At 42.7% G+C, this 14,735-nt stretch overlaps 1 protein-coding gene across 4 annotated transcripts; it reads left to right on the top strand.

Annotated features, from left to right (window-relative positions):
* Positions 1-88: 88 nt before the first annotated feature.
* On the top strand, positions 89-14,158 carry PRELID3A (PRELI domain containing 3A). Of its 4 annotated transcripts, none has more exons than XR_012585703.1 (7): positions 89-337; positions 2,930-3,098; positions 3,497-3,586; positions 4,399-4,469; positions 4,567-4,669; positions 10,266-12,248; positions 12,611-14,158. XR_012585703.1 is itself a non-coding variant. In XM_074576593.1 (7 exons), the coding sequence occupies exons 1-6, from the start codon at positions 306-308 to the stop codon at positions 6,502-6,504; spliced, it is 519 nt and encodes a 172-aa protein (XP_074432694.1). In that variant the 5' UTR covers positions 101-305; the 3' UTR covers positions 6,505-6,539; positions 10,266-11,721. The 4 variants fall into 4 exon arrangements, 2 of the variants coding, with proteins under 2 accessions (XP_074432693.1, XP_074432694.1); XM_074576593.1 differs by lacking the exon at positions 12,611-14,158 and adding an exon at positions 6,451-6,539 and having other exon boundaries at positions 101-337; positions 10,266-11,721; XR_012585704.1 differs by lacking the exon at positions 12,611-14,158 and adding an exon at positions 6,451-6,563 and having other exon boundaries at positions 112-337; positions 10,266-11,994.
* Positions 14,159-14,735: the final 577 nt, after the last annotated feature.

The following is a 14,735-nucleotide window of genomic DNA, read 5'->3' as shown; positions in this document are numbered from 1 at the left end:
GCCGCGCCCACCACAGGAAGCCCCGCCCTCCCCCGGTGCTACCGGCCGCGGCTGCGCGGTGCCGCTGCCCGACTGACGCGGGAAGGCGGGGGCGCGAGGCGAGGCGGTGACGGAAGCGCGTGACGCAGGAGCCGGCTGGGTACGTCCAGTGCCGGCGGGCGGAGCTCCGCCCCGTGGCTGCTCGCGCTCGCCGGCCGGCTGGCGTCTGGCTGTCAGGCGCCGCCGAGCCCGAGTCGCTGCTGCTGCCGCCGCCCCCCGCCTTCCTTCCTTCCCCTGCCGGCCCCGAGGAGACACCGAGGGCGGCCATGAAGATCTGGAGCTCGGAGCACGTGTTCGGGTGAGGGGCCGGGCGGGGAGGGCTGCGTGAGGGGCGGCGAGCTTCCCTCCCCCCCACGCTCGCGCGGCGGCCGTTGAACGGCGGCGCCGCTCCTTCCACCGCCCGGGCCGGGCCGTAGGGGGCGGGTGGGGGGGGAAGCCGGTCCCTGCCGGGGTGAAGGCGAGGCGGAACTAGGAAATGCTGCGGGCGCGGCCGGAGGAGGGAGGCCGCCGGCGGCTCCTGACCGGTTATGCCGGTAGCCGGGGAAAGGGACGGGGACACCGGCTTCTGGCGGCGGTAAATCCTCCGGTGAGGGGGAGGAGGTGGGCTGGGGAGGGCCCCCGGCGGTGCCTCAGCGCTTTCCCCCCCGCTGCCGATCCGTCATCACCTGGAGCTTTTCCCTGCCTGGTCAGACCCCGTGCCAGGGGCTCCCCCGCCGCAACAGGGCAGCGGTAGGGCCGGCCCGACGGCTTAATGGCTTGGGAAAGATGTGGGTAGTTAAGGAAAAATAACTTCAACACCATAAAAAAACCCAGCAAAGCAACCCCAAACTGCTGACGTACTTGATGATGTATTCCAAGAGGTATGGGCAGAGTGGCTGTGTATCTCGCCTTAGCCATCGCATACCCTCACAGAGATGCCTAGCAGCCAGCCATTAAGTGACAGCTGAGGAGTTTTCTTACCGTCAGTCCTTTTCTGCATTAAACATATTTATAACATGGTTCTGGTCATCCAATTCCACTTTTGTGTAATGAGGGAGCAGTAGCCCAAAGTATCAACAGGTACGTAACTCTTACTCAAGCTGACGTGGAGGTTCAGTTCCAGTGTGCCTCTTAAAATGCCACTGATAACTCATCTGCTACAGGCCTCTTAAAAGTCTGGAAACCTGAAGAGCACCAGTGGTGACAGTTCTTAAAATATGTACAAAGTATCCCAGATGTGCAGTTTTAGTCTTTAATTACATTAACACAACTGAATTCATTATGCTGACATAGGTAGTAGGCGTTCAACTTTAGCATTAGTCTGGTATAAGTAAACTGTAGCTTCTAATATGAAATGACATGCAGAGGCTAGTAAAGGCTGCTTGTGTATGGCATACCTTGCGAGTTTGAGATTAACATCTGTCACCTGGGAGACACAAACTCGATATTTATTTGGCATTTTCTCATCGACATCTGTATTGGAACCCTTATGGTGTAATGTGTGCTGTGCGGGTGCAGATAGTTCAGCTCAGGGCTTAATAAAATATTGTTGTGCCTTATCAGATCTCTGACTCTTAAAATCTCTCAAGGACATTTAACAGAAATTTGACCTTTTCAGTTTGTGTACCTTCTGTTGATTATGATGTATAGTTACTGAAGATAACGAGGAATGGTCCTCCAGCTCTCCTTCTGATATAGGAATTGAAGGCTCTATTTTTCCCGCTTGCACCAATAAAGCTGAAAGACCTTTTCTTACTCTTCTTGTTGGAAAAAGAACTTATTTTTCCAAGCTCCTGTTTGTTCTGGCGGTGGTGTACTGCTGATGCTCTTCTGTACCGGTCTATTTTAAGACTAAAAGTAGCGTTCTTAAAAACCAAATCCGTTTAGGGCCCTAAGTGCAACTCTTATGTACAAGTTGGCACCCCTAAGCCTTCTTAAGTTAGGTATTGATAGTTGAATTTTTAAAAGTACTTTTAAAGGTTATAAACCTTTCATTCCAGATCTATTAGCTATTCTGAATATAGAAATCACTGCTTAGGGACAGAATTGCATTGGATCAAGCCCATGATTTCTCTGGCCTCCTCTGTTTCAGAAGAAGGTATATGAAGACCCACAAGAAAAGGCGTGTGGATAGCCCATCCACCATTAATGGGGCTGCTCTGAACCCAGGACTCTAACATTATCAAAACTTGTTGCATAAAAACAGTTCTGTATTGCGAAGAGTACCCATAAATGTAATTCATGCTAACAAGCTGCTGGAAGCAGGAGTACAGGTCCAGACTTAAGGCAGTGAGCTGATCTGGTTTCTGAAAATCTGTTTCTTCATTTTGAACTTCCTGATTTTTTTTTTAGTTTAATTAAATTTCACTTTGCTTTTTTGCTATAGGAAGAAACAGAAGCTAATGATTTCTTCTTTAGTTTATGTGGTGTGCTTAGAATTATAGAAGAATTTGTTGTTGGAGTGGACTTCTGGAGGTCATCTAGTCCAGCCTCCTTCTCAAAGCAGGGCTAACTTAAATGTTAGGTCAGGTTGCTTTTCCGGTTGAGTTCCAAAATGAATCGGGATTTAACAATCTCTGTGGGCAGGTACCCTGTCATTGTGGGTTTTTTTGCACAGCTAATTGGAATGTCACTTGTAGCAGTTTGTGACTGTTGTCCCTTGCCCTCATTTCTGTTACTCTTGGGTTAATAATTCCTTTTTTCACTGTGTAGAAAGGAATATTTTTTTCCTGTTTGTGTGTCAATACTTTCTTATTGCCTTTCTAAACATCACTTGGGATGACTTTTGGCAGCTGTGAAGTTGTACAGCATGTGCCATGTTACGCAAACTAGATCCCTGATTTAGTGTTGTCTGAATATTTGCAATTAAATACACAATAGTTACAAATACTGTCTCCTCTTCTTTTTACAGACACCCTTGGGATACAGTGATCAAAGCTGCTATGAGAAAGTATCCCAACCCAATGAATCCGTGTGTGGTAGGAGTAGATGTCCTCGACAGAAGCCTTGATAACCAGGGGAGGTTGCATAGTCACCGTCTTCTCAGCACAGAGTGGGGACTGCCAAGTATTGTAAAAGCGGTACGTTTTTACAGTCTTAATGGTTTGTTAAGGGTGGGATGCATTTTTATGTCATCATCCAAATTGGAGCTGAATTTAAAGTAAAAGCTTAATTTATAGGAAATATTATCCCCAAAATCACATAAGCTGTAATTAGCGTACTTTGTAGCAAGAATATGCTGTAGACTTTAATATGCCTGTAGTGTGTGTATGTCTGTGCATGCCTTCCAGACTGGTCTGTGTGGCTGATACAACCTACCAGGATATAGTCTTGCCACTGATCACAGCGTTCTGGTATCCATGAATTACTTTGTATTTATTTGGGGTCACTAAGAACTTGACATTTATGCATTTCAGGGTTTTTTTTAATATATTTTAGTACTTTTTATTTTTTAATTTTTTTATTTCTTCACTTTCAGATTTTAGGAACAAGTAGAACTCTGACTTACATTGAGGAACATTCTGTGGTAGATCCAGTGGAAAAAAAGATGGAGCTTTGCTCAACTAATGTGAGTGGTAGCTTAAGAAGTTTCTGGTAATTAGTTCTGGAGATTAGATGGTTTGCTCTTAACATTTAGATTAGAAATGTGTTTGCATCTTTCATCAGGAGGCGGCAATTTCCATGTCTTAATTGGCATCTTAGTTGGCTCTTTTTCTCCCCCCCCCTTCTTCTTCCCACAAATAGGAAACTTTAAATACTTTGGAATCAAACGTTTGTGATTCTGTTTTTAATGTAAGATTATTTCTCAGAATGGATGTAAAGTAGTCTGACTTTTAGATGAATAGCTTGTTCTACATTACACTGCCATTTGCAACAAAAGTTTTAATTTAAAATGCCTTTTTTCCAAAAATGAAAATGAAGTAGTATGCTGTATTTTGGTATCCTGGGAACTTGAAACTATCAGATTTAAAGTGGAGTTGTCTGTAGGAGAGCCTTGTCTCTGTACAAGAGGCATTGTCTTTCCTGAGTATTAATTTTCTGTACACTCCAAATAGCATTATGGTGGTCTTGGTCTTGAAGAGCCTGTCTGAATTGCATGCCATAAATCAGATAAGACTCAGCACTCAGAGAAAACAAATGGAAAGCTGTTTGTGCTTTGTAGTGTGAATTGGAACTTAGATTGATATAATTAGATCTAGGATAGGAGAAGATGCATCACCCTTTATAGGTCTTTTTATTGACTGTGTTCTGGGTTTTATATTCTGCATACACTGCTTTGTCTCTGACATTAAACTGGGGTCTCTGCTATTGAGTGGTGCTCTTGATAACAGTAAAATGAAAGCAGGAAGTGAGGATTTCAGCTCTTTTTTTCTTTTTAAGATTACTCTTACAAACTTGGTGTCTGTTGATGAGAGACTGGTTTACACACCTCATCCTGAAAACCCTGAAAAGTAAGTTGAGGATGTTTGTGTGCTTCTTTGTGTATAGGAGACATTATGTTAGTCCAGTTCAATTTAGGTATTAACTTTTCTTTATATTCTCTTGCAGAACTGTGCTAACTCAAGAAGCAATTATTACTGTTAAAGGCATTAGCTTGAGCAGTTATCTGGAAAGCTTAATGGCAAACACAATATCTTCTAATGCCAGAAAGGTACATCTTTATTCTGTTTATTCCCTCTCTCCCCCCATCCCTACCTTTCTTTTTGTTGAAATAGTAATTGTCAGTCATGTGTGCTGAATGCTATATTTAATTTCTCTAAACTTTGTGCACAGAGTTTCAAAAGATTTTTTTTTTTGTCGGACCTCAGCAAGTAGAATATAATTTCCTAAAGCATGAAAAGGTTTCACTACTAAATTTTTGTTTTTCAACTAATATTGCACATCAGAACACAGAATCTTCAATGTGTATGCTACAGTTACACGTAGCATACACATATTATTGTTTTTTTCTTCCCAAAGCACCTTTTTAAACACTAACCTCCTATTTCCAGGAGTTAGTGCTAGTAGTGAATATTACTTCCTTTTCAGCCTTTATAATTTGGATTTAATGATAGTATATTTTCTATGCTGCTTTGTCAGTTGTTCCAGTTCCTATCCATTATTGAGCTGTCTCCTTGCCCTTGGCTGAAAGTAAGGTAGTGTAAGCAGAGGCATATTCTTTGAAGAGATGAAACTATGCTGGCTTTTGTAGGTAACACTACACCAACTCCTCTGTCTCATGCTTGCTTTTTCTACTTGGCTTGTGGCCATGGAACTGTACTTCAGCACAGGCAGATCTATGGGAGTGCTTATTTTGGGCACGTTGTCCTACCCTTCTTCGGGGTAGGTGGGAAAGAAATGGGGTTGCTAGAGAAGCATAGACATCACTGCCTAACAGCAGGATGAGCGCATCTGAAATTTGAGTTTGTGCTCTGCATTGCTGGAGAGGTTCAGCACAGTGGGAATCTGGCCCAGGTAACCCCTGCTATGCCAGTGAGCCTGTGTTTTGGCCAGCCCTTTGTCCTTGTGAGAGATGTTGCTTGACCGAGGCAGCGTAAGCCAACTTGACAGGATGTATTGACCAACTAGATCAGAGAGGAGATAGCCTCCTTTTCCTTCCTTCTGTGTGCTTCTCCAAAAATAAGAGGAAAACAGGTTAAAATCAGGGGCTGGGGAAGGAGTGATGGGTAATTTCTAGACACTGAAGAGTAACTTTAACTAGCTGAGTGGTCTCTGTGTTTGTTTGAAAGTCATAAATGGAATGTATCTCAGATAAATTATGATTCTATTTTGATCTGGTTTCCATTTAGAAGTCTCTGTGGGGTATATATTCTTGAAAGACAAGTCCAAACCCTGTCTCACCACCAAATTTCGGGCTAACTCGGAGGTAGCAAAGCACTAGCTAGTTGAAATGGCCAGATAACTGGAGGCATTTAAAAGTCCTGGCTGAATTCCTCTTGTGGCATCTGTTACATTTGCATGTCTCTGTTGAACTCAGAGAAAGAGTGTAAATATTTCTTGCTATCTGTTCAGGTGTTGCCTGTGTAAGAGCTCGATTTCTTTTAAAGATTGTTCTCTTGTTCTGCCATTTTCAAGGAACACACTGGCTCATAAGCTTCTTGCAAATCAAGACCTTCTTGTCCTGTGTGTTTCACTGAAGAGTCTCTTCAGAGATTTTGAACTTGGCATGAATTTATACTTGCTGTTACCAGCCCTTTCTTTGCTAGTCAGTAACCTACTCTGCTATTACTAGCTCTTCTTGCATGCTGTGCTGTGCCTCTATGCTCTTAGCACCCCTCTTAAAGTCACTGAAAAATGTTCTGTTGTTCTGAAGTAATAGGAAGTAAATATATTTTGCTCTGAGGTAGAGGTGGCAGATGATGCATTATTATTTTTAATGACGATGGAAAAATCATTTGCCATATGTTGTAAATCTTTTTTGTGTTACTCCAGGGGTGGGATGCTATTGAGTGGATAATTCAAAATTCTGAAAGCGCTCTAAGCTAGCAGTTCTCCACATCTACAGTTTGTACTAACTAGTGGTAATGCCAGCATTCTTCTTCTTGGTACAGCATTTCAGCTTTCTAGCAAATATGTGCATGGATTGTTGTCATGTGAATTTCGTAAATTAACCCGCATGTATGTTTTATATACATTGCATACAGGAATGGCAAACATGTTCATTGCACTGCAGTTGTAGAGAGTGAGAGTAGGTCAGATCTAGTCTGGATCAATTAACCCGTGCCTATGCCACTGGACAACCAACTTGCTGCAGCCATGTCTTGTGCCACACGTTATTGCTTATGGTTTGAAAGTGGAATGATGACTGCAGATAACTAGGCATGCAAATGAGTTACCCCCACCAGGTGTTTGATCTGGTCCTGGTTTCTGTGATTTCCATTTGTAAAACTGGTACCTGAAGAAATTAATAAATTGGTTAATGTCTGGAATTGGCATTATAAAAATGAAACAGAATTGTACTCTTAGGATGCAAAATTGATTTCTTGAAAGAGATTGCACAACAGGGGTAATCTTTTGCATAGTGAAATTGTATTTGCTTTTCTTATGCCTGAGGAATATTGTTGCCCTTCTGTGAACTGTGGAAATCTGTACAAAGCTTGAAGCTGTCAGAATGCCAGACTGTTCGTGTTTTTCATTGGTCTTGTAGTTTTATTCATTTCGGTAGTGACGTGTCCCTTAAGCAACGTGACTATGAAAAAACTTGACTTCAAGGCTGAGAGAACTGAGTGTACTTGCCTCTGTGCTACCTCTGTGCAGACTGTTTTCCTTCCATGAGTCAGTGTAGCCTGTCTCTGTCATTCCTGTATTGGCTTATGCTTCAACTAATAAGATTCCTTAAAATAAAAAAAAAAAAAAAAAAAAGAAAAAATCCATGATGCTGCTTCTCCTACTTAAGAACACAGGGCTTTTTACACTGCTTACTTTGAGATCAGTATATGCCATGAGTGTTTGCTTTTACGTTCTCATTCCACTAGGCTTTTATGGCTGTTTTTCTGGAAAACATCAACTACAAAGGCTTAGCATTTATCAGTCAATCACTTAAGCTCTACCAACAAATCTTCATCTGCAGTGTTTGGTCTGCCAAACACGCCATACTGCTAACATATGCAATAAAGACTAATATAATATGCATGCTCGGTTATGAATGTGCTTGCTTAATGACATACTACAGAATTTGTTGTACAGTATGAAAATTTATAGATCAATCCTCTGTCAGATTTATTTTTTTTTTTTGGTAACTGGGTAGTTCCACAGTACTTAGAGGCTTTGCATCTTGTTAAGATTTGTAACTTAATTTCCTGTGCAGAATATTCCTGAAATCTTCCCTGCCAATGTCACCAGTTCATTCTTAGCAGCAAAATAAAGCATGTAGCATATGCAGGTCTCAGGAAACGTGCATACTTACGTAGTCTCAAAAGCTGAAGGAAATATCTTGGGGCTCCAGTTGAATGTTGTGGATTTTTAAATTTTATTTTATTTTATCGTGTCAACAGATATATCAACTAAAACACTGTGATCTGGTTGTTTCATAGTCGGGGCCTGTAAAGAATCTCAGTATTTTTCTACTGAGCATTTTCTACGTCAGAGGTTTTGACTTTCCGAAAAGTCTTCTTTGTGCAATTAGACAAAAATAAGATCTAAGCTGTTGCTGTCTTACTCAGTTCTCTCTGCCTGTGTCACCTAAGAGAGGACCTTTTAACTTGACTTTTAAATACCCAAATGCGTGCTTACTGAAAGATGACTCCCCCCCTCTCCCCCCGCTTTGTTCCTTAGGGAGCACTCCACTCGGCTAATTCACGGCTAGGTACAACTTGTTGCTATGCGGTAGCCTACTCCTCTCTGGCTGCTTTTGTCCGTGCTTTGCTGGTGGGTCCAGGTCTTGCACAGGATGTAGAGATGGTGGAAGTTACCACCTGCTGAAGCACGGTCGATTTGGTGCCTACATGGAAGGAACTCAGAAATTAAATCATATTCTTCTAAGGACTTTTTTCAGCAACCTGTACTTAAACTGGACAATTTAAATAACGTTTTCTTGATTATTGTCAGTATTTTTTAAAGGCATACCTTGAACTAAGTTCTTAAAGATACTAGTTCTTGAGATAGTTCTGGATAGGGCTGAATCCCCCTTTCTGAGCTCTGGCGAAGAGCTGAACGCTTTGTTGTGATACACAGGTGGCTCTTCTCGGGTTAAGGACTGCCTGCCAGTGCAGACATAGCAATTAGTGTTTATTCTCTGAGTCCCTGTAATATGAAGAACTTAAAGAGAAACAAGAGTCAGCCCTTCACTGAACTTAATGAGAGTCTTGAGATAAATATGCTCTTATTCATAATAAAACTTTATTTCTTTTAATAGGTTACGCTTTGCAGCCTGGAACTGGGCTTTTAATATTATTCCAGGATAATGTTTCTAGCCTCCAAAAAAATCTTCAAGAGCATGTGTGGGTTTTGTTTGGGCACTTTTTTTTTTTTAAGGTTTTCAAAGGTGTTTATGCAGATCCTTGTAGATGCTTATTGATTTATAAAGTACAACAGCAAATTCTGGACACTTGAAGAGGTTTTTGTTCACTTTATCACCTATAATGCACGCAACAAAAATAGAACGTCAGAGTTCAGAATAACTCTCTGTGTGTGGAGGGCTGTTCCCCTTTCCCTTAGTCTCTGCAGAGGGCTTGAACACTGGATCTCCTGAAGGCTTAGGACTATTTAGGCTCAGACCCTTTATCTCCAGGACTGTTCTAGACTTGGCCAGAGCCATGTGGCTCCCAGTTACTGCTCTCCACTGTCTGCACTTACTCTTAGTAGGGTAGTAGAGGGGAATGTCTCTTGGCTTCTCTTTAGGTGAAAAAAGGCCAGGTGTTTTCCCGGTCTGATCCCATCTGCTTGCTTTGGCAAAAGCTGTCGTTCTGAGATTGTGGGGCTCTAAAATCTTGCACTTTTGTTTAGTTGAAGTGCTTCTCTCTATTTTCTTGGCTTCATTGTATGGCTGGCTGCGTGCTTATCTTGTGGTCATTGGGGGGCAGCTGCTACAGGGTCTTCTTAAGGCAAAAGGTTTTTGACATGCTTATTATGCTGGATTCCTCAGCTCTTATTAAAGCATGGGCTGTCAGCGCCTAGCTTTGAGGCACTGCCATTCTGACAGCTGAACAGAGAAAGACCGTACCTTGATATAAAATGTGTGACTATAATCTCAGTCTGGTTTATAATCTATAATCTCAGTCTGAAAAATTGCTGTGCATAAATATAAGAATTCAGTGCGAGTCCATCCCTGAACTCTTGCTAGATATCAAATCAATTAGTTGCTACTTCAAAGAGCAGAAGGCTATCTTTCTTTGTCCTGGATCTTCTCAAAAACTGCCCATATAACTTGGCTAATGAATCTGAGAACAGTATCTAGACTTTGCCATAAATTTGCTGATATTCTTTGGGGGGTGGGAGCAGCAAACAGTAAAACCAGCAGTATTCTTACATAAGGGAACAACTGCTGACTTAGGCTTTTTGCCTGGGTGCGCTCCAGCTCACACCAGTATTGCATTTACTGCTTGCTTATGGGTTAAGCAAATGCCTTTGCAGTGAAGTTTCTGTAAGAAGAGGCTCAGAAATTATCAATATAATCTGGTATCTAACTGTGCAGGACACATGAAGTTAATTTTAAAACAAGTCTCATGTCTGACAGAGGAAAAACTATAGAAACATGAGCAGTGGTGTTGTCTCTATTCTGATCCTAAATTCCAGTATTTTCCTGGCAGGGTCGGGATGCCCTGGAGTGGGTGATCAGCAAACTAAACACAGAACTGGAGGAGCTGAAGTCAACGCGTGAGGGCATGAAACCAGCCATGGCAGCAGCGTCAACAGAAAAATAAGACCAAAAATACCAAGTAACCAACAGAAAAGGTTTAGTCTGCAGACTGCTTCATAGATCTCCCTTCCAAGGCTGATCTGTATAGGTTTTATATATTTATAAGAATACTGGATCAGCGGAAAAGTAACCTCATCCGTCATCTCCACAGCAGCTCCTGTTGCCTACTGAAGATTAAATTGACCTCCTGCAGACGCTCTTTTAATTTAAACAATTTATTTTTAACACTGGAAACAACACTTAGCACATTTAAAACTGCCTAAATGTGCCTTTTTGTAACAAAGATAGAGAGTATGTTATATTTACACCATCTCGGTTTTTCGTACTCAAACTTGAAAAGAATGCATGTGTGGTATTAAGGATTTTCCATGTGAACATTTGTTCTGTGAAGGGCTGATGATAGGTACTAGAGCACTGAATTTTGTCTGTTTTGTAATCTGATAGTGTCTTATAACCATTTAAAGGGAACTGCGTGAGTCAGAACATGATACTGTAGAATTATGTATCTATCTAGAGGATCATCCCAAAAAGCTAAAACTTGTTTGGTACTATCTTTTCCTGTATTGTTTAAATGTGCTGCCTGAACATGACACACAGCTACTTTACCTCTTAGATGTTTTTTATCCAAACAAAGATAAAGTTTCTATTGATGTTAATAGCCCAAAACAGTTTTTTGGCGGGGAGAAGGGTATAATTTATTTTCATATTTATTAACTTGCTCTAGTTCCTCCCCTCCCTGTGAGGAGAGGAGTAGTAATTCCTGGAAGGTGCTGGAAAATACTTCCCGTATTTATCTCTAAGAAGGGTACTTGTAGGCTACTTGAATGAAGAGACTGTGCTGTTCCACTGGGCCCTGCTCTTCACATCATGTCTTAACTGAGGGGGAGGCTGATGCAATAACCAGAGGAGCTGAAATCAGAAATAAGCTGGAAATTTGAAATCCAAAGGGTAAGGTCTCAAGAACATGCACTTTTCACGCCCTGATGGAGAAGAACAAGAGTACAAGAAAAACAGACGGACTCTACTTTTTGAGTGTTTTCTACTAACTATTGACTACCAGTGCAATTGAATGTTTTTTCAACACTTTTCCACATTGGTACAAAATGGTTTTAGGATAATTTTAAATTATTCTCATAATCTAGAAAAATGCTGCTGAAACTGCAGAAGTTGTCTCCTATAAAACATGCATTAATTGGTAAAATTCCTAGCCTTGTCTGATGTTCACAACGTTTTCATATTTGGTCCAGGCGTAGTATATGTTTCTTAGACAGCCCTCTGTCAGGGCATTTAAACTTATTTTTTGGTGTGCACACAAAGTGAAATAAATGTTGCAAGGATGTTTAGTCATTCAAGTGGCAAGCCTGTGTTTAGGAGCTGTTAAAGAGCATGAGTAACTTCTAGAAAGCTAGAAGAGTAAAATGTTGGTCACTGTTTTGATCTGGTAATTTTAAAGTGTTTGTAGCTTAAGAGAAATTTCAGTGTTCGTATTCTGGTTAGTTTGAAAGTGAACATTAATTTGGGTGTAACTATAGTTTCACTAAATTACATGATCCTAATGAATAAACTTAATTTAAAAAGATGTATATATATTAGTTGAAAGCAATTAAATGAGTAGCTTATATTTACATTGCTCTTTTTATATGGACCTAAAGCCTTTCTTATTTTGGAACAGAAACTTAGATCTTAAAGTCTGATAGCAGCTCCTTTCCAGAAGATACGCTGGATAGCTTTGGTGTAGGTCAGCTGTGCCTCTCAGAAGAGTGACGCCAGTTCCTGGATAAAGAATGCAGAAGGTGTTCTAGCTGCTGGTGGCGTTCTGCTAGGAAGGGGAGTGCAGCTACGGCAGAGCTCTGCAAACGAAAGGAAAAGATGAGTAAGTGTGTGTGCATGTGGAAACCTGTAGTACAGCATTTCCATAGATGCCTACTGGAGACAATGATAACGTAACTGTCGGGGGGGTAGAAGAGTCTTTGGAGAGGTTCATGTATTGCTTCAGCTTGGAAGAATTGTCTGAAGCTGCTTCTTGCATCGTGTTTGGAATAATTACTTAGTGTTGTCTTAAAGCCAACTGACTTTTGTGTAGCACCTTCCAGCACTAGCTGGTGTCCCAGAAAAGTCACCACAGGCTCCTTTATTCTGTCTGTGGCTGGACTCCTCTGCTGCGCCTTAGGCTCAGTACCAGTTATGAACCAATTTTCTGGATTACTTTCTTTGCACTTTGTTTCCTTCTTCCAGAAACAAATCCTTGCCCGCTTGTGTTGCACCGTCTCCTTTCTGTTTCAGTCCCTGCTGGTTCCGGGCTGCTGCTTCTCCACATTTCATACTATTTGGGAACGATATGGCGAGGTGTTTGGCTTGCCAGTCTGTCTGCTGCTCCGCTCACCTTGGATCAGCACCTTGCCTGCTTGTGCTCAGCCCTCTTCTGCTTTTCTCCAGGCTAAATGGGAGTTGGGAAGCTTTGGGAAGGAAAAAGACTAATTTCTTCCAGAGGCCAGTTTTATCACCCAGCTGCCTCTCTCTGCTGCTGGACAGTGCTGCTGGTTCTCACCCTGGCCTTGGGGTGGGGGACATTCCTGTGCCTCTGGGCTTATTGATCTTCCTGTGGTTGCTCATTTTGCCAGTATACAAAGGACCTTGCAGGCGGTGGTCACACTGGGACCAAGTAGGCTCCAGCGTTTAGCAGATGAAGTGATTCTTAATTTCCTGCACGCCTTCACTCTTCTGCTTTCTGCTCATCTAGTTTGCATACGGGGCGGGGGGGGGCCCCAGGGTGTCCCACCCTTCTTCTCCCTTGACCATGTGACTCTTCTCCATGGGGTCTGGTGGGATCTGTAGCTGTATGTTCAGCCCTGCTGTGTTTAACACTGGTTTTGAAGCACTCCATTTCTCACCCCAGTTCTGTCACTATTACAGTCTGAGTTGACCCCTTGGGGCAAAAACCCCCTACCTTTGGAACCTACTTGTCTTGGGCCTTCCCTCGGGAAACTCCCCCATCTTGTCTTTATTTACTGGAAATGGCTAAAAAATACTTCTGAAGTCAGTTTTATGTGGCGTGCATTGACTGAGGGGGGTCTGTCAAACAGAAAGCCACGTGTGAGGGAAGGTGCCAGGCTGCGTGTGGGATTTGGTGCCAGCGTAGCAGGTCTCCAGGTTGGTTAGAAGTTGGACTGCTCACCCTGCCCAGTAACGACAGCTGCGTCACGCGCCTGCTGTGGAAGGCTGAAGGTGGGGTGATAGATGGTTCCTGAACACAGGGAAACAGTGAGGGAAGATGGCAGCAGTGATTCCCAGGGTGTGGCAAACTGGGCATGTTAGTTCTTGGCCCTGAAGGATTTTAAGGTGTTGAAGATACCAAACTTGAGGTAACCTCTGGTTTTTGGTTGATGTCTGTTTTCCATGCTAACGCAGGTGGGCTCGTGTTAGCAACAAAAGGCATTAACTTAAAATGGCGCCATCAAATCATCTTGTGTGTAATCAGGTGTTCTGTTTTGTTTTCTGACTTGCCCTTATACCAGTGTCCTCCATGCCTGCCCCCCCCCCCACCCCCCCCAAACTTCTTACTTCTTTTTCCCCCGCCAGGTCAGGAGGCACTATGGGGGAAGGGTTGTATTTGTTGGGAAAAGGGGCAATCCTAGTAGAAGCTGCAGTATTCTTGAAAGATTTGCTTAACACAAGTGAAGGCACTGAATTGCAGCACTTAACGTGTACCGGGAACTGATGTACAGCACATTATCAGGCATTGATGTATGTGACGATGTAATAAAGTAGCACTGCGTAAGATGACATTCCTTGATGTGACAGTTTTAATTTAAAATCTTCAGGTGGAGCAGCGGCTGACACCTTTCCTATTCTTGCATCTTCCTAGATTGTAAGCTGTGAAGGGCAGGACTCTCTAAAGTGTCTGTGTACCCCATGGTGCTATCTTAAATAAATGACATCCTCAGTTTAAAAAAAAACCAAACAAACCACTTCTGGGTGTATCTGCTGTAACATAAAATGGGCGGTTGGTTTTCAGAGAAGGCTGGAGAAACGCTGGTGTTTGTTAGTGTGTGCTGGGTAAGCAGCGGGACCCAGTACCAGGCTCCCTGGAGCTCGCCGTTAGCCACACACCCTGCTGGCCAAAAGCTCTGCAGGCGGCGTTGGTGCCTGACCTGCTAACTCCACGTGGGTCTGGCGCCGCATCATTTTGCAGTAAAACAGGGAAGTCCTCTAAAGTTATTAGCCTTGACTTGTAATAAGGCCTTATTTATACAATAAACTGTCTTCTTACCCCACCAACAGTATTTGCCGCGAGTGAAAATCGTGTAGGGCATGTGCTAGCTTTTTAGTCGCAGCTCCAGGAGGCAGGTCATGCTTTTGC

This window comes from Larus michahellis, chromosome 2 (genome assembly GCF_964199755.1).
Source record: "Larus michahellis chromosome 2, bLarMic1.1, whole genome shotgun sequence".
Lineage (NCBI taxonomy): Eukaryota > Metazoa > Chordata > Aves > Charadriiformes > Laridae > Larus > Larus michahellis.
Note: the sequence above shows the minus strand (reverse complement) of the source record. Positions and strands in the feature narration are given on the sequence as shown.